This window comes from Strongylocentrotus purpuratus, unplaced genomic scaffold (genome assembly GCF_000002235.5).
Source record: "Strongylocentrotus purpuratus isolate Spur 01 unplaced genomic scaffold, Spur_5.0 spur5_scaffold_11, whole genome shotgun sequence".
Taxonomy (NCBI): Eukaryota; Metazoa; Echinodermata; class Echinoidea; order Camarodonta; family Strongylocentrotidae; genus Strongylocentrotus; species Strongylocentrotus purpuratus.
The window spans coordinates 23,382,239-23,402,479 of record NW_022145596.1 but is presented as its reverse complement, the minus strand read 5'-3'; the positions used below and the strand labels follow the sequence as shown (position 1 = coordinate 23,402,479).

General features: G+C 38.6%; 3 protein-coding genes across 3 annotated transcripts; all 3 read left to right on the top strand.

Annotated features, from left to right (window-relative positions):
* Positions 1-1,593: 1,593 nt before the first annotated feature.
* LOC115922118 lies at positions 1,594-4,159 on the top strand. Its single transcript, XM_030980202.1, has 5 exons — positions 1,594-1,939; positions 2,392-2,523; positions 3,009-3,128; positions 3,668-3,847; positions 4,044-4,159. The coding sequence occupies exons 1-5, from the start codon at positions 1,594-1,596 to the stop codon at positions 4,157-4,159; spliced, it is 894 nt and encodes a 297-aa protein (XP_030836062.1).
* Positions 4,160-4,174: 15 nt separating this feature from the next.
* LOC115922117 (mucin-6-like) lies at positions 4,175-8,226 on the top strand. The gene is made up of 7 exons (XM_030980201.1): positions 4,175-4,230; positions 4,779-5,023; positions 5,689-6,261; positions 6,955-7,086; positions 7,398-7,517; positions 8,058-8,140; positions 8,176-8,226. Exons 2-7 carry the CDS (start codon positions 4,855-4,857, stop codon positions 8,224-8,226), a joined length of 1,128 nt encoding a protein of 375 aa, XP_030836061.1. The 5' UTR covers positions 4,175-4,230; positions 4,779-4,854.
* On the top strand, positions 8,181-13,144 carry LOC115922296 (sushi, von Willebrand factor type A, EGF and pentraxin domain-containing protein 1-like). The gene is made up of 4 exons (XM_030980924.1): positions 8,181-8,237; positions 10,568-10,751; positions 11,232-11,470; positions 12,580-13,144. Exons 1-4 carry the CDS (start codon positions 8,231-8,233, stop codon positions 12,759-12,761), a joined length of 612 nt encoding a protein of 203 aa, XP_030836784.1. The 5' UTR covers positions 8,181-8,230; the 3' UTR covers positions 12,762-13,144.
* The last annotated feature ends 7,097 nt before the right edge of the window (positions 13,145-20,241 follow it).

The window sequence follows — 20,241 nt, the reverse complement described above, 5'->3', positions numbered from 1 at the left end:
AAGGAAATGCGAGAGGGGAAAGAAAGAAATAAGGTTGTGATCTAGATATGAATTGTGCATTTATCAAATTGATAAGCAATTAAGTACATAGTAAGAATGCAATTCGAGTTTCGTAAAGTCGAATATCAAATATCTGGTATCGAATACAACATATGAGGTATACAATTTGTTTGTGTTCGATATTCGATGTTTGATATTTTATTTTTTACGAAACTCGATTTTCAGGTGATATCAAGGACAGTGACAGCTTCCATTATTTTTGGTAACGTATGGGATAGCAAACGACCAAATAACCTGGACTTGCCTTCGTCATAAATAAATGAATTCTGTAACAAATGCACTAGTGTCATTCATAATTTGGTATATTTTTGTTGTTGATATAATGATTTGTTTACCACTGTGTCACCCGTGTTACCATACATCTGACTGTAGATTAATTATGATGATGAAATGTTAATATGTTAATCGTGTGTTTAAACTGGAAATCTATGCAATGTCTTTTCAATTGTTTCTTTAAATAAATATTGTGATCAAAATGAAAAACAAGAAAGTCTTATTTTGTCCATTATTTCAAGAGGTTAAAGAGATCTAAAGCGAAAGAAGAGAACGTTGTTGCTACATTATTACCATATATACTATTAAATCAAATGCCGTTCGGAAACATTGCCCATTAGACGAAATTCATTCTACTGGAAGCTGTGATTAATAATCGCGAGTGATGACATATTTTTCTTCTTCTGATTGGCTAATGCTTGATAGTTGATTGCAGCTTATTATTGTTATCAAATTAGAACACAGATGTGTAATGATATTGTGTCATGCTTCCTCAGCTATATGCGGAACTCCGATAAAAACATTTACACAATTTTTTTTTTATATATCTGCCCTTCACAAAAGAACAGCAAAACAAAAAATGTGAATTTTCCTTATTACAAAAACATAACATATAAACAAAAATCATTACAGTTTAACAGAGCGAAGAGGATTTTTATAAAACGATGAGACTGAGGCTTAAAAATCCATTCTTTTTTAATTTTCCAAACGCTTCTTCCCAGTAGCAATGATGATTATATATTTAAATCTCCTTGCTTATACATCTTCATTTATTGATATGATAAGTTGAGTTCTTCTTCTTCTTCAGTTGTAGTACAGGCCACCGTCAGGTGTATTGTCGTACTGTGAGTTGAGTGAAATGATGTCATATTTTTTTGAAAGATATAGGTGCAGGGCAGATGAAAGGAAATGCATGGTTTTACATTCGTGCGATTGGATAGCCATTGGTAATAGTTTAATTCATGGTTATCTATTTTCAAAACAGCATGTCCAACATCAACACAACCTACAACAGCACTGGCGGTTGCAACAACCTCGCTGCCACCTTTGCAACATGCTACAGCAACGTCGACCACGAAATCACCTTTGAAACCAGCTAACATACATGGACTTACTACAAGTAATGAAACACAAACAACCAAAGAGCTTGCATTAACTCCGAAGCCCAGGGCGTCGACAACGGTAACTTCTCAACCTTTTTCTGCAATACTCACAACTCGTTCTATCACACCGGTTCCGATTTGGTTTAATTTGCTCATCATGGACAACTTGGCACAGGACGCTCTGCTGTCTGACGTCAAGGTTCGCAAAGTCCGACAAGCTGCTCAAGAGTGGCCTTTGACGACGATGAACTCGTTGCCCACACCTTTAGGACTTACCGTGTTGACCAGGGATGGTTCGGCCTTTGAAGTCCCATTGGCTGACGTGGAAATTCGGATTATAAGACTAACTGTCCAAGACGGGTCCGTGATGATCGCAAACTCGTCGACCGACGCGAATGGTACGATGTGGGCGGACATCGCGACAGCCGAACAGCTCATCATAGTCGCTTCCAAGAAGGGATACCTGGATACGTCATCGACTTACCGTTTCAAACCTGAAGAGAGTGAGTACAATTTTATTTGCAAAACTGGTTATTCAAACACCTCTTTATTACGTCATACAAAAAGGATGAGTATCACCTTTGTCATGATTAAGGGCATGATGTTTGTATTAATGATATCTTGATGCGGATCGATCATGTTGATACTATTAGAATATAGGAATACACTTTCACTGCATGACTAGGAAAAAGAATGAAAGAAATAAGTTGTACCAAGGGTGTTTGTAAACAGAAGAAGCAGAAGAAGCGTCTTCAGTGAAGATGACTTTATTCATTATTCATTATTCATTCATCATCTTGATATCTACAAACTATACAAAATCGACAATAAAATTTGCATCAGTTTAATATGAAGGGAGGGCAACAGCTTTTACGCTGGCAGATCGTGGCTAGTGAGCCCCAATAAACTAAACCGAAAAATAAAGTTTGATGATTTCCCTGTCTGTTCGTTTCAGGAAACATTCATACCATCTCGATGCAGAAGCACTCGATGAGGAAGGAGATCACTTGGATGTCGGGGCTTGATCGTCTGGTGGAGTTCAGGCCAAGATTTAAAGGCATTCCGTACAGTTTTGAAATTCCAGCAGGTAACGAAGTCATCAAATTCTTGGAAATTCCGTAGTGACGAAATTCTATAGCAAATCTAATGCGATTAAACAAAATGTTCCGTACCACACAAAATGAAATATGGCTCATATGCCAGTCGTAATGCAAAATGTCACACCGCTAGACATATTTGGTTAATACTCAGCAAGATTAGCTCGATATCCTAAGCAGTTTCGAGTAAAGTAGTAAACATAGTTGATCATAAGTAGCCAGTCACATAATTTAGACATTTCAACGTATTTCAACATATTTGTTTATGATGTTAAATGCAGGACATAATTAACGTACGCTCTATATTACTTCAGCATGATCATCTAGAAGCATAATCATCGAGGAGAAGTGGATATGAGAACACTTGTTAGAAATGGTTCAAGTTTGCTAACATCAGTTTAATATACCTTGGTAGCATAATTTTTGTTTGATGTTGGTTTGTTTAGTTTTTTGTTTGTTTTTGTTATATTGTTAGGCAGTCTTGATACTCCGGAGCAGAGCCGTGTTGAGTTTAAGTTCCAGGATGTAGATACGAGTAATCCATCCGAACTGAGGCAGGCTCCTGAGCTCATTGGAGCTGTAGACTCATCGGAAGGTAAGCAACACTTTCACCCGACACAGAGATGGACGTTATTGAAGGACAATGGTTTTCCTTAATTATCGAGATACGTACTGCAGCACTGAACAGACTGATGGGTCCTTTAAATAAATACAGCTTGATTATATAAGACATATTTTTTCTTTCTGGCAGAACTTTTTATGAATGCTTTTTTTAATGAATAATCGTTTGTTTTATGCCGATAACGATCTGTACAGTCATTTGTATATATATATATATATACATATATATGTATTATATATATCATCGCAGGGTAGTTGAGAGGAGTATCTTTTTAATATGAAAAGTTACACTTGTAATATAGAACGGGCTATTGTTGGGGGTTACTCAATGAATGATAATGCTGATTATGATAATAATGTTGATAACAATAATTATGACGATAAAGATATAAGAACTAAAATAATATTAATCATAATAGTAATAACAACAAATAAATACCCCCCGGGGGGGGGGGGTGTTAGTGATCCCGCCCTCAAATGTAGTGACCAATATAAATTGCTCTTCAACTTTAGGAACCACACTAATAGGCTTAGCAGTCTTCTCTATGGCTGAGCTGACAGTGGTCAATATGGACAACGAACAACCAGTCGATCTTATGCTGCCATTCGAAGCCGAGTTCCCTCTTAGCCGAAAACCCCGGGGTACTCGTCAAGGGAGTCGCATACCAGCGTGGTACTTTGATAAAACGACAGGTACGAAATCATTTTTCTTCAAAGAAGGTTGACTGATCCAAATACCAATCAATAACTAGCAAAAGTTGGAAGTTTTGAACTAAATTATGATGTCCCATGCGTGTGCAGACCCATATATCAACATCATTCAAGAATAATTGAGGACTTCTGTACTTTAAAAATGTTATAAAAACAACAACCTTTGCTTGTTTTGCAGGCGTTTGGAGGAAAGGAGGCGTTGGCAAAGTGAGACTTGATCGGTTTAAAGAGCCGGTGTGGAGCTTCGAGGCAAGGCATTTTACCTGGTGGGGTGCTATGCAGCCCTGGGCGTGAACCTCTTGCATCATCGTGAAGACGTGCTACGACCAGAAATGCCTACAAATCGCCAGCTTCACCCCCGTCGAGTAGGACAATCCTCTTTTTCTCTATTTAATAAGATTGTTGAAAGATTTAGAAGAGGAGAAGATGGAATTTCAGCCAATGTCTAGGCCCTAAGTATCATTAATCAAATGTTATTTACCATGATTACTTTGGAATAGTAACATTTCTACCTTATACGTCAAAAATGTTTAATAATTTATTCTTCTCTACCGATTAAGTATTAATGTCTGTTTGTGTGCCCACAATTGCACCTAGACACAATAGGGGAAGTTTAATCATACCGGTTCAGTTAGTCTTATTACATGGCAAAATGTGAAAGAAACTGCATATTTTTGGGGATCGGGCGGCAAACTAATAACCACTCAGAATAAGAACTTTGTTCCACATATTAAAGATACACGTACTATCCTAGAAAGTGACAATGCCATAAAGAAGAACCTGTACAACTGTACTACTGATAAAAAACAAAGTTAGGTCGTCTATCAGAAAAATTATTTTTCCTTGCCAGTGCTACCCTGTGTTTGCAGGAGTAGACGAAATTTCAAGGTTGTCACTATTTCCTCCTCCCCAGGGTCGATGGCGTCGACTTCTCCTATTCGTCCTCAACTGTGTCCAGCGGAGAGGGGCGGACATGTGCCCAATTTAAAATGGGGGGCAACGTCAGGATTTCGTCCCCCTTTTCTCGGAAGACCAAGCTGGTTGCAGGTAACCCCGTAAGTGGCTCGTCCTGCCCTCTGGAGTACGATACGCTGGTGCTCAGACCGCCGGGTCAGGCTCAGATGGGGCAGTGCGAAGAGGTCGTCCTCGTGTTAAGAGGTAAAACTACGCCCAGTTTCAAAAAAGAATAGCGCTATATCTTTATCTACTTAAAACTGATTCATTAGGGCAGGGAGTGGGTGAGGGATCACGAAGTCGATTTTTGTTTATCTCGTGGAGATTTTCATGAGCGGTTGCATAATGGACCCAGAAAAGAAGATTTTAATACACAATATCCTAGGATCATCATGATCGTTGCCGATTCTTACTTAGATCAATGATACAAGAAGATTTAGCAGTTTTGTTAAACTTCCTGTGTTGAATCATAATTTCAGTGTCTGCAATCACCCAGGAATGCAGGGAACTAAATATACCTACGAAGCAAATGCTAATATCAATGTTGATTGTCTTCTTTTCTTCGTTTTGTAGAAAAAAATCACATATAAGAAATGTTAGGGTGATGCAAGAACGTACATGTATGCAATTCGAAACCTTCCATGATTTCACTTAATATTTCCCATGTTCTTCTTTTAATTCTTACTATCCCGCGCACAACATCTCCAACATCTACACCTTTGGTGTCATGTGTGGCTGCTACTACCTCTCTCTCTCGCACATGCCCTGCCTCCTACAACAATTACCTGCAACAACAATAACCCTGACGACCTCCGACCGAACGTTTAATCTTGAACCAACTACTTATCATGAAACTTAAACAACTCCAGATCCCTCGGCCACCACGGAGCCATCCAAAACCTCTAAACCAATGATTACAACACAGCCAGCTCCGACAACAACTTTAGAACCGGCGACAACCATTCCCCAGACCACACCCACCACCCTTCCCCCTACTCCCCCTCCGACCGGACTTACCGTGTTGACCATGGACGGTTCGACCCAGCAGGCTTTGCTCCCTAACGTACAGGTTCGGATAATCAGACCGGCCATCGAAATTTTCCCCGTGACGACAACGACGATCTCCCCGATTACGAATTCCTCAATGACAAACTCGTCGATGGCGAATTCCTCGATGACGATTTCCTCGATGACGAATTCCTCGATGACGAATACCTCGATGACGGACTCGTCAATGACGAATTCCTCGATGACGAACTCGTCGACAGGGAACTCATCCATGACGAACTCCTCGACGGTGAATGACTCGTTGATCACTGCTTACACCACCGGGGACGGCCTTGCTTTGCTGGATATACCCTTAGACGAGCCCGTCATCGTCGTGGCCTCCAAGGCGGGGTATCTGGAGACATCATTCACCTACTGTTTCCAACCAGGAGTGAGTAAGTATGCACTTTGATAATGAATGGAAACAAACCTTGTGTAACACTATCGTGGATTGACAATCAACGTCATTAGGCTGGTTCCACGATCAGCCAGTGCAATGAAATCTCGATTTCCTTCAAACTCTTACTGAGTGAAAATATAGTAACATTGAAGGTAGCAGAGAGTCCAAAAACCTTGTTAACTTCGCGTTGCGTCAACGGCGCTCTGTTGTCCTTATTTGCTCATGGACGGTCATGATGACTGCGTTTATCATCTAACTCTCTCATCAAAATGACGACTAATTTCTAACGGGCTCTAGCTAATACGGCGATTAGTTGTTTTCCCACTGCAGTGTTTCATACGAACACGGAATGAGAATGCACACATTATGTTGCTTTAGGGAGATGATTAGAAGGTTGTGTCGGCTAACTACGCCCCTTTGTGTCGAGGACGCAAAGAGAGTACTGTTAAAGTGATTGAGGTCGCAATAACGTCCTAATGCCAGATCCCTTAAGTGCTCTAAATAAAATACGGTTCAACAATAGGAATAAGGGATTATTATCTTTGTGGCAAGACAAGGGAAATATTTAGAACAAACCAAAACATAAATCAACAACAGGGCTGACAAAATGGAACCAAACTAACATATACGCAGTATGCCATTCCTTTGATATTAAGTCAAATATTCGATTTCATGTTCTTTCTTTCAGAAAATGTTCTTCCAATCTTGATTCATAAGCACTCGTTCACGGAGCAATTCGTCTGGATGTCTGAGGAGGACCATTCTGTAGAGTTCAGACATCCTGAACACAAAATTCCTTACAGACTCGACATCCCAGCAGGTAAAAAAAGATTCACAAACAATGTTCTAATCGAATTCCAGAAGTTGGCAATCAAATGTGTTCGTACGTCCGCTCTAAATGTAGCAATTTTGTAGCAAATTATTGTTATCGATTTTTTTTTTGTATGTTTTTTTTTTAATTTGTAAAATATTTTGTTGTTGATTATGATTGTTTAGAAATATGAAGTTAAAGAAGAAGAAAAAGATTAAAAGGAAAAAAAACAAGAACATCACACGACAAAGTATGGTATCCAGGCGGGCAAAACATATAACCTTAATATTTTTTTATTTCGCAATGTGCATAACTTACAGGGAGTTTGAACGTCACAGATGGGAGTGTCGTCGAGGTTAGATTCTCCGGTGTGCATACAAGTCATCCAACTGAATTGAAAGAAGTTCCTGAGCTGATTGGTGCAACAGAATCACCAGACGGTGAGCCATTTTTTTTTTTTTTTTTTTTTTTTTTTTTTACTGATACTTCTTTCTTTGTTGAGAAACCGAAGCGAGCGAGCATAAACCTTTGACACGATGGGGGAATCAAAGTGGCGGCGTGTTTTTGTCATCTGATTTCAAGATACACAAACAAATAAAATATACCATCTTCCGGCCGGAATATATAAATGGTGGTTGACCGAATATTGGTTATTTCCACGTAATTACGACCTTTCAGTACCCTACCGCCTCGTAAATAGTTATCAACCAATTAATTGTTGATCGTTATTGTGGTACACGAACATCCTTGCAAATTTTCACAAAAGAGGAGTGAAACAGTACAATATTAGCATTCTTCGTTCAACACGCGGTCACACAGACTGTCACAGATTAAACTCGGGGCAATTTCAATACGCATAGAAGTCATTTCAGAGTACGTAATGTGTGATGGACAGTGCTATTCAAATTGTATTTAATAGGTTTATTTTAGGAAAATCTTTTCCTGATATACCAACATATCTTTTTCTTCTCCTAATCAAGGTATGAAATTGACCGGACTAGAGGCCTTTTCGATGGCCGAAGTGACGGTGGTCAACGCGGAGACCGATGATCTCGTCGACGTCGTGCTGCCATTCAATGCCGTATTTCCTCTCGATAGGAAGCCGAGAGGCGCCCATCATGGAACCAAAATCCCAGCCTGGTACTTTGATAAAATGACAGGTAAGAGTTAAGTAGCTCTGAAAATGAAAAGACAACGCTCTCTTTAGGGGGGGGGGGGGGGGGATCTGGAAAAATATTACGTTTAAACATTTTAAATCATAAAGAAATATGTAAGAGCGCTTCTATGATCCCTATGAACAATCTTTTCAAAATTATTCAGTATCAGATTCAATAGCCAGTTATACTTTCTCAGTCTCTTTTTAAACGCATGCAGTGATTTTATCTACGACAGATCAGCATTTTCCATCCTTGTATCTACGACTACGATAGACCGACATTTTTTCTCGCAGACCTGCGCCCGTTTCATAAAACTTGTTATCAATAACAAGATACAATAATTGTTATAAGCTACTGACATCTTTGCCACAGTTAATTGGCTAAGAGCAGATGCGTCATAGAACTGTGGTACTTGTTATTGACGAAATGTTTTATGAAACAGAGCCCAGTCTATTTTAATAATAATAATAATAATAATAATAATAATAATAATGATAATAATAATAATAATAATAATTATAATAATAATAATAATAATAATAATAGCCTAATAGTCCACTCCAAATTTTATTAAACCGAAACGGAAATTCTTTTTGCCCAATTGATCGTGAGCCCGGCAGCCACTGAGCAGCGCCAGATCGACGTTGCTCTATCCCTTATTGTTGAACGCCAAACAAGGTAGCAACAACTCCCATCTTTTAACGTCTTTTGGTATGACGCGGCCGGGGTTCGAACCCATGACCTCATACATTTCTATACAGTGCGTCCCAGAAAAAACGAAACCGAGAATTATTGATGTTTTATCTTAACTTAATCGCAATCATAAATAATAAATGACACATATTTGTAAAACTTAGATCCTCCTCTTTCATTTGATGCAACTCATATGATGCATATTTCACGCATGAGTGATTAAAATCCAACCAAAAAGTCATTTAGCGGGCGGTATCTGAATTTTAAAGGGATCGTTTAACAATGTTAAATCTGAGATACACGGCCCTACGTGTTATAAGTGTCTGTGATATGGTGTAATATTGAATCCCTAAAAAAATTGCGCTTCAAAATGATCAAGAAGTGCCTCAAAAAAGTAAAAATCTTTGAGTGACCGGTTTTACCATACTCGTTTTCCCCAATAGACTGTAGTGTTATGAAAACCGTCGGGCGAACGGTTTTCAAAATTTGTAATTCCAATCATAAATATCTTGATAATCAGACGGGCGATCGGCTTGTAAAAGTCATGGGGTTCCTGACTGACCTAAAGGTTTATAATTATCATTGCATCATGAGCTAAATCCAGAATTTTGTTTCAGAATCTGAGACAAAGTTACCGGATCCCTTTAAAGTGAAAATCACGTTTCTAGAAGTTCGGTTTCTGCCCTTTCATATGACACCTCAACCAGGAAAAATAATTTTAATTAAACGGGTTCGTTTTCACCGGCTGCCTGCTGTAGCAACAAACGGAATTGACAAAAGAATTAACTCCGTTTCGTTGACGATCAGCCATAGACGAAAGACTTCATGCATGGCTGATTGTCAACGAAACGGAGTAAAGTCTTTTGTCAGTTCCGTTTGTTGCTACGACAGGCAGCCAATGAAAACGAATTCGTTTAATCAACAAAAAAAAGTGACGAGTTATTCTATTAACCTGTCATTAATGAATGAATTACAATACCTGGTCTGCATATATTATTTGTTGCTATGTCGGACAAGCTTCGGGAAAACTTTTAGGTTGGCAAGAACAACCTTTGTTTACAAAATTATATGCATACAAATTTGAATATGGGAGCAAACCGGTCCAATGTGATTCCGTTCTTTATAACGTGTTAAAGATGAAGTTGAGTTCTGGTCATGCGATTGCATTGAAATCAACGGTGTGGAACCGATCAGAAAAGGTTGATCATCTAGCATATAAGAATTTGTGTGTATTGCAAGGTTCTGGAATCATCAAAATGATAAGAAATTTGGCCAAGTCTTGGTAAAGTTACAAACACTTGCACAGAAAGATGTATATGGGACTACAGGAACACGTGGCGTAAAAAGCCGGCCCCCGATTTTTACGATGTTACATGCATATTTAGAATATGAAGGCATTTGAAGAGCCATGCTTTTCAGGGAACATGTCTTAACTGATGTTCTCCCATACTTGCATAATAAGAATGAGTAATGCTCACAAATTATTTTTCACCTCTTCCCAGAACTCAACCTTCTCTTTAACGTTCAGACTTTACTTGTACTTCTTGCACGAAGCAACGAATGACAAGTGTTCTTTGTACATGTAATTAAATCTCCTATAATATTTCCTTTTCTCATGTTTATGTATTCTTTGTATGCAGGCACTTGGAAAGAAGATGGCATCGGTAAGTTGAAGAATAAGGCCGGAGAACTGGTGTGGAGCTTCCAGGCCCGCCATTTCACATGGTGGAGCGCCATCCAACCCTGGCCAGAGACATCCTGTCTGATCATCAAGACGTGCTACGAGAAGAACTGCAAACGGGTCGCCAGTTTCGTCCCTGTCGAGTAAGATATGATGTTTATCATGATGATAATAATAATAGTATGACTTGTTTACCAAGGGTAGCTTCATCAGTATTCATACTGTTCTCATCGAGGGTCCTGCAATCATACAATTAGAAATTCTTCCTACCGGTTACCCATTTACCTCACCTGGGTGGAGTATGGCAAATGTAGATTAATGACAGGGAATAGATACCCAAATAATATTGTGCATATCTTCAAAGATATGGTATGTTTCTTTTTAACAACTTTTAACAAAAATATCTTGAAATATTCTTATGTCTATGTTGTGGTGACGACTACTGTTGACCATCAGAGAAGAAAAAGTACATAAAAGGCACCCTTTAATATCTATTTGGAATAAGTTCCTTTGTTTGTTTGTTTGTTTATGTACAATGTATGAATTGTTTAGGCCAATAATAAGAATGATACAAATATTGATGAACGATAATAGTTATGGATTCTCTTTTTCTTCCTTCCAAGGGTTCATGGCGTCGATTTCTCCTACATCTCGACGAGTGTGACCAGCGGGGAGGGGCAAACCTGCACCCATTTTAAGATGGGCGGTCAGGTCAGGGTTTCATCGCCCTGTTCTAAGAAACCAAAGTTCAGGATTGGCGAACTCGGTGGTACCACGTACTGTCCAGAAAATACTCAGGTGTTGAGGCCGCAAGACCAGACCGAGACTGGGCGATGCGAACAGGTTGTCATCGTAGTCAGAGGTAAGGTGATCCTCACATGGATTAGTCCAGGATCAGGTCGATTTCATTTTAAGCCCCTCTGCACTAGTTGGGCATAGACCTCCCTGCAAGGTCACTGACAGGTGGTTATCTCATCAAATCAGCTCTCAATTAACATAAGAAAAAGGGCATCGTGGGGGATTAACGGGTACCGTTTAGGCATTGTTTACTATATAGAGGGCGCAAGTAGCTAAAATTAGTTCAGTGGGGGACTTAAACAAAAATATACACATCACCGCAATCTCCCCGGACGTTCTGCAAGCCGAAGATGAGTCTAGAATCTGGCCTATTTGATTTTAACGATCTCCACCAACGCAATGCGATCTTTAATCATCTCTTCCTACTATACTTACTTGTTGCCAGCCGAAGATGGCGTGATCCTCGAAGTCGGGCGCCCGGTGAAAACAAATCCTGGACCTGGGCGTACGAGTTCGCTCATAACGCCATCTTTGGCTGGTTGCAGAAACGGCCAGATTCTGGACCAGCCGAAGATGTGTTGTGATCCCCGAATCTATACGCCCCGAGTTCTGTTGCTGTTGCTGTAATAAGTTAATTTGCTATGAAAGCAGAAAAAAAAAAAATAAAGTCATGAATGTTTTAAATATGAAATCACTAAGTTTATACGAATTATTAATTGGAAGTTTGATCAAGGGGTCGTGATTTTCATTCAAACTTTCATCGGTCTACTTCTCAGATTGTTCTGCTTTCCTCTAGATAAGTTTGGATTTCCCTTTAAACACATCTGATTGATACACGTATGTAAAATCGTTATAACACCACCCCCGCCCCAAACACGCACATTCTCAAACCACTAGACTAGCAAGAAGAATGTGGCTATTTATGGAACCTTCTGGTAGATTGCGTTCAATTCAATTTTTTAAAAGTATAACGAGTAGGTTATTCAGATAGAGGAAACATAAATCATCATGTATATTTTTTTCATGCGTATTGATCATCAAGGTTATTTGTAATTGATGTCGTGACTGGTGGCGGGTGTTAATTCCAGCTACTTCCATAGTAGCCCTAGTCTTGGTTGAAATGACCGTAATTGATTTTCTTGATGAAATAATTCACACTCGTTTCTCCAATAGAGGACTGGACGATGCGCTGTAGCGAGCCGGACATTCACACAAAGGCCGACTCCACACAGTTCGGGATGGGTAGCACCACGTTCTTCCAGTGCCTTGGGGGATACAACCTGGTTGGTCAGCCGCAGAGGGCGTGCCTAGCCTGTGGGAAGTGGAGCGGACCTGACCCGATCTGCACGCGCTGAATGAAAACAATTGTGTAAGATATGAGAACAAACTGAGACGTCGAATGTATCACTCTTTTTTTCCTGAGGCAATGAATCCTTAGGGTCAAAACATGTAACCAATTCAGTTCAATTCGATTCGATTCAGTTCAATTAAATTCAATTTACTTCGCTTCAAATCAATTTTATTCAAGGAGAAAAGAGTGACAATCAAACAGATCAAATTTAAACCTTGCCTGATTGTAAACTACCGACAGCTGATTACTTAACAGAAGTATTACTTTTTTCCTGTGGTGTTCGTGATGAAGCTTATGTATTGTGTAGAAGTTCGTAATTAAAGTAGATAATGCATGCTTTAAATAATTGTTGAATGTCAAGCAATGAAACTTTAGGGTCAAAACATGTAACCAATTTAGTCCGATTAAAATCAGTTCAGTCCAATTCAATTAAGTTCAGTTCAATTCAAATCAATTCAATTCTATCAAAGCAATTCAATTCAATTCAAATCAACACAATTTAATTTAATTCAATCCAATGTAATTCAATTAACAGAGTTAATAATGATAATAATAACAACATTTATAATGCGCACATATCCACCCCAAGAGATGCTCAAGGCGCCTAATAAGGTAAGTACATTGAACGAAAATAATTTAACATAATTAAATATAATTCAACAACGTTAATTACATCAGATTGTGAAATACACTACGTCTACAATACACTAAGGAGTTCAGACATTAGATAGGTTATAAGTGATTTTCATACTCTCGGTAAAGGAATATCTAGGGCATGACCCGAAAAGAGAGACACTCAAACTGATAAAATTTAAACCTTGCCTGATTGTAAATGACCGACAGCTGATTACTTTACAGAAGTATAACTATTGTTTCCCGTGATGTTCGTGATGAAACTGACTTATGTATTGTGTATACATTTTGAATTGAAGTATTATATAATGCATGCTTAAATCATTGTTAAATGTCGAGTAATGTAGCTGACTGTTCTACATGTATATATACAAAGTCGCAAGACGTTAAATTGATGCTTATTTGTGTGGTGCTGCTTCTCGTTTTCTGCTAGCGACTGATGTTTGTAGTATTTGCAAGTTGGTTATTTTTGTGTGTATTTAGTTCACTGAGGGCGCGTTCATGCTTGATTTTGACGGCCAGAATCAGGCATCTGTTACGCGTTTAGTTTAAAACACGATTGCGTTCATGCTCACTTTTGTAGAATCACCGAAAAACGGCGATCACGATCGCCGATCGTAAACTCACAAAAAGATGCGTTTACAATTTGTAAACGCGTTTAAATGGGGTCAACGCACTGACCTCTAGTGGGTCTACGTAGCATGCGCACACAGGTTTGCGAATCCAGCTGAAGGCCACCCAAGGAGAATTGCCTGGAGAAGTGAGCATGAACAGTGCACCGTGGAACTGCGATTACGATGAGCGTTTACGATGAGCGTTATAAATCGCTCATTCTGCCTTCAAAATCAAGCATGAACGCGCCCTCAGAACTAAAACAAAGTCAATTAAAGAAGGTACTAATCAAAACTATATTCATCACTAAAGTTGCAATCTAACAGTAAGGTTTTTTAAGGGCCCTTGCCCTAATATCAACTTTGCAGTGTCCAACTTCAAAGTGTAGTATTGTGAAAACTATTGTTGCCATGACAATATACTGCATGATATATTAAAGGTACTATGTCCTATTTGCAGGCCCCCAAAATGATAAGGTTAAATTCCAACGGGATTTGAAAGATAATACTAATTTAGAACTTCCCTAAAAAAAAGGGGCTTGAAAATGTCTCTAAGTGGGAAAATAACGACTATTAATTGTCAAATCTGATTTTCAGACCATTGTACCGAATGGTCGTACGTTTTATGCTGCGCAAAGATTCAATCAGTTTAATTTTGGCAATTACAAGAAGTGGGTTATTGATGTAGACAAATGCTCATGTACCCTTTACAGCTCATTATATGTATGTTAAATACCAAAGAAAAAAAAAGCCAGTCAGTCAATCAATAGTGTTTGACAGTGAAGTCTAGCAAGTAGACAGGTTTTCTTGCATAATTTGAATATTAGGACACTGCTAACGTTTAAATTTCACAGCTAGGACATATATGACATATTCTTAATTCCTGCAAAGTTCTACATAATTTGATGTTGGCTGCAAAAGGGGCATAATTTCTTTAAAACAGAGCAACCCCCCTTTCCAAATATGAGTTGACGTTGCCCGAATACCTGTAATTCAATAATTCCCGGGGTGGAGGCTGCATCCATCAGCCTCCCGACTCGTTTGTCTGTGTAGATGTATTCAGCCAAGCTCACCCTCCAAACTGATATTCGATAGACGGGAATGAGTTATCAACCATCAAATTAGTATGCACGTACATGTAGTGAGAGTGGAGGGTTTTTTAAATTGTAATTTTGTGGTGCTTTAAAAGTGAAAACAAATATGGAATGTGTTTTAGTTTTTTTTAGTTTCTCAATTGTTTCTTTGAATAAATATTGTGTGAAAAACAAAACAATATGGTTTTAATTCATTATTTGAAAGAGTTTTTCAGCAGTGTGGAAAGAACTTACAGATGGAGAGAGAGAGAGAGAGAGAAAGAGAGAGAGAGAGAGAGAGAGAGGGAGAGAGAGAGAGAGAGAGAGAGAGAGGGGGGGGGGGTACGTAACATTCATTTTTTGTTTCATGTCTATGTCATCATTAAGCCATGAAAAATTAGGCTATTTTGATAATGATACCTCATACCCGTCACGCAGTAGCATTTTCACTATCCAGGCCGACAGATTGGAAAAGAAACAGACCCGGTTGAAAATAGAATGGAAATGTTTTCATCAGTACATCAGGGTAGGATGTCCTAGTCTTGATAATTTCATCTTCTGGGATGTCAATCTCCTGGGATCATACCTTGGGGAAGGAGGAGGCAGTGAAGAAGGATATTATTCTATAATGATTGACCCAATTTAGTGCTATAAAAACCGTTGGGAAAACGGTTTTTCAAATTTCTAATTCCAATCATAAATATCTTGATAATCAGACAATCAAGTTCACCGCGAAATCATTCAAGCAACGTCACCTAAGCGGGGCACATTCAGTGTTTTGGGGTTGGTGTGATCACCACACCGTTGATTGGGATCAGCAAAATTGTTTGGGACCAGCAACCTCGATAACTTTGGCCAGTATGACGTCACATGTTGCCCCTGTTTAGGCCTAGAATTCATACATGGAATGAAAATGAAAATTTGAAGAGAATGGATACAGTGATCAGTTAGGTTATGAAAGCTAAATGCAAATAAGAGAGCAAAGAAGCAAAGTGAACGTATTTTTGTGCGAAATATAAATGGGAACGGGAAGTCTGGCCTGTTATATAATAGAAGTCTATATAGTCCACATACTTAAACAAAATTTCAAGTCGTTGCTAAGATACCGAATGTGTTAGCAAAGAGATAATACTAAGATGGAAGAATTGTTGAGTACACTTTAATTTTTAGCCTATGTATTGTTTCACTCAATCATTGAGAAATTATTGTAGATGTATTGAAATTATGGAAATAAAAACTTCGCTTGAGGATAAAAGAAACAAAAATAATACAAGTCTATATTTCCTACACTTGATTCAAGTGGCCGAAGATGGCGTTATCAACGAACTCCTACGCCCACCAGCCCTATGACCCAGGATTTTTTTTAGCCGGGCGTCCTAATTTTAGTATCACGCCACCTTCGACTGGCAGTGAGTAAGTAGGGGAGATTGCATCGCGTTGCTGTGGTGGAGATTAAAAAATTAATTCGGTCAGATTCTGGACTAGGGAACAGCCAAACCAACCTACACACCAAATTAAGACACAAGGCAGTCGAATATGTCTGCTAATACCTGCGTTTAACTTGCCAACCGGAAATAAATTGTTTTTTTTGTTTGTTTGATGTTTTTTCCTGCAATTTTCAACATCATAGAACCTTAGTAGGTCCATGATAGAACGCAAGCGCGTAGCTAGGATTTTATTTTAGGGGGCGGTAGTGAGCACGCAAAGCGTGCGAATCACTAGGGTTGGGTGCACGTGTGGGGGGGGGGGGGAGGGCAGAAGTTTTTACGTTTCATTAAATTATTAGAGAAGGAAGACGATTCGTTGTACCGTTCTTGAAACTTAATCCTTGTCTGAATTTTAACGTATATAATAAATCATATCATATAATATAAATCAATTACATAATTATACCTTTCAAAAAACACAGTTGACAAATCATTTCAAAATTGAAAAACGCAGTAGGCCGAGCTTGAACGTGATGACGTCCTCAGGTAAGGAACCTATAATGGGCGACCAATCCTATGACTAATCAAAAATAAATTAAATTATTATTATTAAATCATTATATTAGATAATCGTGTCCATTGAAACGATAACTTATCCATGATCAGACATGAATTATGAAAATGCCTTAATCCATTGCCTACGGGAAACGAGTGATTCATGTTTTTTTCCCTTTAGATAATAATGAAAATGATAATGATAATAATAATACAACTAATAATACTACTACTAATAATCATCATTATCGTCATCATAAACAACATCATCACCATCAAAATCATAATCATCAACATCATCATCATCATCAACTTATATTAATAATAATAAATTAATGATAATAATTATAATAATAATCATCATCATCATCGTTATCATAATCATCACCATTATCATCATAATCAACGCCATCATCGACTTATAATAATAATAATAATAAAATAATACGTTTATTTTGATGTTATCAAAATAAACCCAATTGTAATAGAATGCAATAGTGTAGGCCGGAAATATGCGGCAAGCCGGTGACTACACACGATAGCGCGCCTCTTTTGTAAAATGATATTGAGGTCAATAACCGAATGTTTCCCAGCAGGTCGGCAAATATCAAACATAGGCGCATCTCTTTGTAACCTACATTGAGGTCACAAAGCCGAATCTTTACCACGCGTGTTTTGTAAATATCAATGATAGGCGCGCTTTTGTAATACATATCGGGGTCGCAAGGCAAGTGTTTCCCACGACGTGTATTTTTACTAATCAATGGGTCATTCTCAGCTAATACTCCGTTTGAGTTGGTCGTGTTTTTCCCTCCCTCCCTCCCCTCAATTCCTTGCTGACTTGTGGACGGGCAGGATTAGGCTCATGATTATTGGGTAGGAGGTTGTCAGGGGGAGGGGGCGGTCCTTTATTGAGAGAATGTATATAGGGAGACCGGAGTGGTACTTGCCCGGACTGGTAGTTCTGCGTATGTCATTGCCTTAGAGTTTGGGCTTGAATAAGTGACACGATGGGGCTGTAGTAGTGGACAAGGTTGATGGTTAATTGGGCTTGTTTTATGATATTGACATCATGTTTGTTTGTTTTGTTTTTTTTGTTTTTTTTGTTTTTTTTTCCTTCGGTTTCTACATCAGATTTGCTAGGTTGCTTTTTGTTGTTTTGTTTTTCTTTTTTTTTTTTGGGGGGGGGGGATTGTCAAATTGATTTATGTTTCATTATTGTTCTTTTAATGGTACACAATCTGTTAATCACTGTGTGATTTTGTTCTTTTAAGGCTACAACATTCATGGAAATCTTGCAGATTGTGGAAAGAAAAAAAAAAAAAAAAAAAAAAAAAAAAAAAAAAGAAAGAAAGAAAGAAATTGGGCTTGTTGTATTGACATGGTTGGTTGGTTGGGCTTGATTAATGACATGGATGGTTGGTTGGGCTTGTTATTGACATGGATGGTTGGTTGGGCTTGCTTATTGACATGGATGGTTGGTTGGGCTTGCTTATTGACATGGATGGTTGGTTGGGCTTGCTTATTGACATGGATGGTTGGTTGGGCTTGATTGTTGACATGGTTGGTTGGTTGGGCTTGTTATTGACATGGATGGTTGGTTGGGCTTGCTTATTGACATGGATGGTTGGTTGGGCTTGCTTATTGACATGGATGGTTGGTTGGGCTCGTTTATTGACATGGATGGTTTGTTGGGCTTGATTATTGTGATGGTTGGTTGGACTACATTATTGACAGGGTCGGCCGGTTTTGGCTTATTGGCTGGAGCTTCTGTTCCGGAAGTCTTAGTATTCCGAAATGAGAGGGTTTTGTTCTTTTGTTTCGTTCCTGAACTATAATCATTTCCAGTATGCCTCAAGGAGAGGAATGGCCAAGAGCGCCATGAACCGACGGTGGGGACAGGCTGCGATTACCAGATCTTGTGTAGGGAACCAATGGCCCAGGAAACTGGGCCTGCTGGGTAGAGCACCGTCTTCCCAGCTGGTCACGTGACCCGTGACCCTCGGGTTCCCATATTTGTGGAATCGCAGCCTGTCGCCTTCCGCCATTGCAAACAAATAATTATGGAAATGGTTTTATATGATTTCATATCTATGTTATGTAATAATATGTCAAGTTGGAAATATGCTACCGCAAAAACTCGAACGGAAATATGTAAATGGTTTTTGTATGATTTTATATCTATGTTAATAGTATGTCAAGTTGGAAATATGCTACCGCTAAAACTCGAACGGAATTATAGAAATGTTTCTATATGATTTCTTATCTATGTTGATAATATGTCAAGTTGGAAATAAGCCAACTCAAACGGAAGAATTAAAAGTTGAGAAAAAGGCAATAACAGCATTTTCATTGTATTTCTTATTGCAATAATGTTCATGTACCCGGGGAAGTCTCATTGGCATCTAGCTTCATTCTCCTTCGAGGCTATAATAATTAAGAGAACAGTCAAGGCAATTTTCATTTCATACAATATTTATTAGTTCAAATATCACTTTAGACTTTCAAAATATACCAAGCATATGATTCGCACAGAGGGTTAGCCAATGGACCCAATGGAACATACATGACCAGAACTTCAAAAGGTATACGCAACATAATAGGGCACAATTTAAAAAAAGTAGCATTCCCATTATCGTTAGTGACTCTAGTAATGATAATATTTTAGTTCGAGCTCAGGAGTCTCGGAAGAGAAACTGATTTTTCTTCTTTGCCTCAACTCCTGGGTCCATAGTCTAATAAACTTTAATCCCCGAAACTGGACTAAAGCTATTGTTCAAAATTAGGTTTACCAAAAGTAGGTTAGTCCGAACTCTAAGTTTCTGTTTGTTAATCGTGAAATTCGTTTGTTCGACATACGTATGAATCGATATGAACCCAGTGTCAGGGGTTAATTTCAATAGGTCACTGACCTATAAGTTCATAGAGACATGCAACTTTCAAACAAACATAAAAATCATCATGAACCATTGTCATAGTAAGGTTGTTACCCCATTCGTTCATGTAAACATAGCCATATCGTGATTCTCAAGCATCCACTGGTCAAATTGGGTTTTACATGTACCTCACGAATACTAGTGCTAATTTATGTCGAATATACTTGAAAATAAACATTGTGTAGTTGTGTAGCACATAGTCCAGGATATAGGTAGCCCAAGCCTACCTGAGAAAAGAGGAAATTCTAC

Bases quoted from the DNA above. Each gene is read 5' to 3' on its own strand.
- LOC115922118 (XM_030980202.1), top strand. From the start codon at position 1,594: ATGGACAACTTGGCACAGGACGCTCTGCTGTCTGACGTCAAGGTTCGC. The intron at 2,524-3,008 runs GTAACGAAGTCA...TTATATTGTTAG, and splicing joins CAGTTTTGAAATTCCAGCAG to GCAGTCTTGATACTCCGGAG. The intron at 3,848-4,043 runs GTACGAAATCAT...CTTGTTTTGCAG, and splicing joins GTACTTTGATAAAACGACAG to GCGTTTGGAGGAAAGGAGGC.
- LOC115922117 (XM_030980201.1), top strand. From the start codon at position 4,855: ATGGGGGGCAACGTCAGGATTTCGTCCCCCTTTTCTCGGAAGACCAAG. The intron at 7,087-7,397 runs GTAAAAAAAGAT...CATAACTTACAG, and splicing joins CAGACTCGACATCCCAGCAG to GGAGTTTGAACGTCACAGAT. The intron at 8,141-8,175 runs GTGCTGCCATTC...TCCTCTCGATAG, and splicing joins CCGATGATCTCGTCGACGTC to GAAGCCGAGAGGCGCCCATC.
- LOC115922296 (XM_030980924.1), top strand. The intron at 10,752-11,231 runs GTAAGATATGAT...CTTCCTTCCAAG, and splicing joins GCCAGTTTCGTCCCTGTCGA to GGTTCATGGCGTCGATTTCT. The intron at 11,471-12,579 runs GTAAGGTGATCC...TTTCTCCAATAG, and splicing joins GGTTGTCATCGTAGTCAGAG to AGGACTGGACGATGCGCTGT.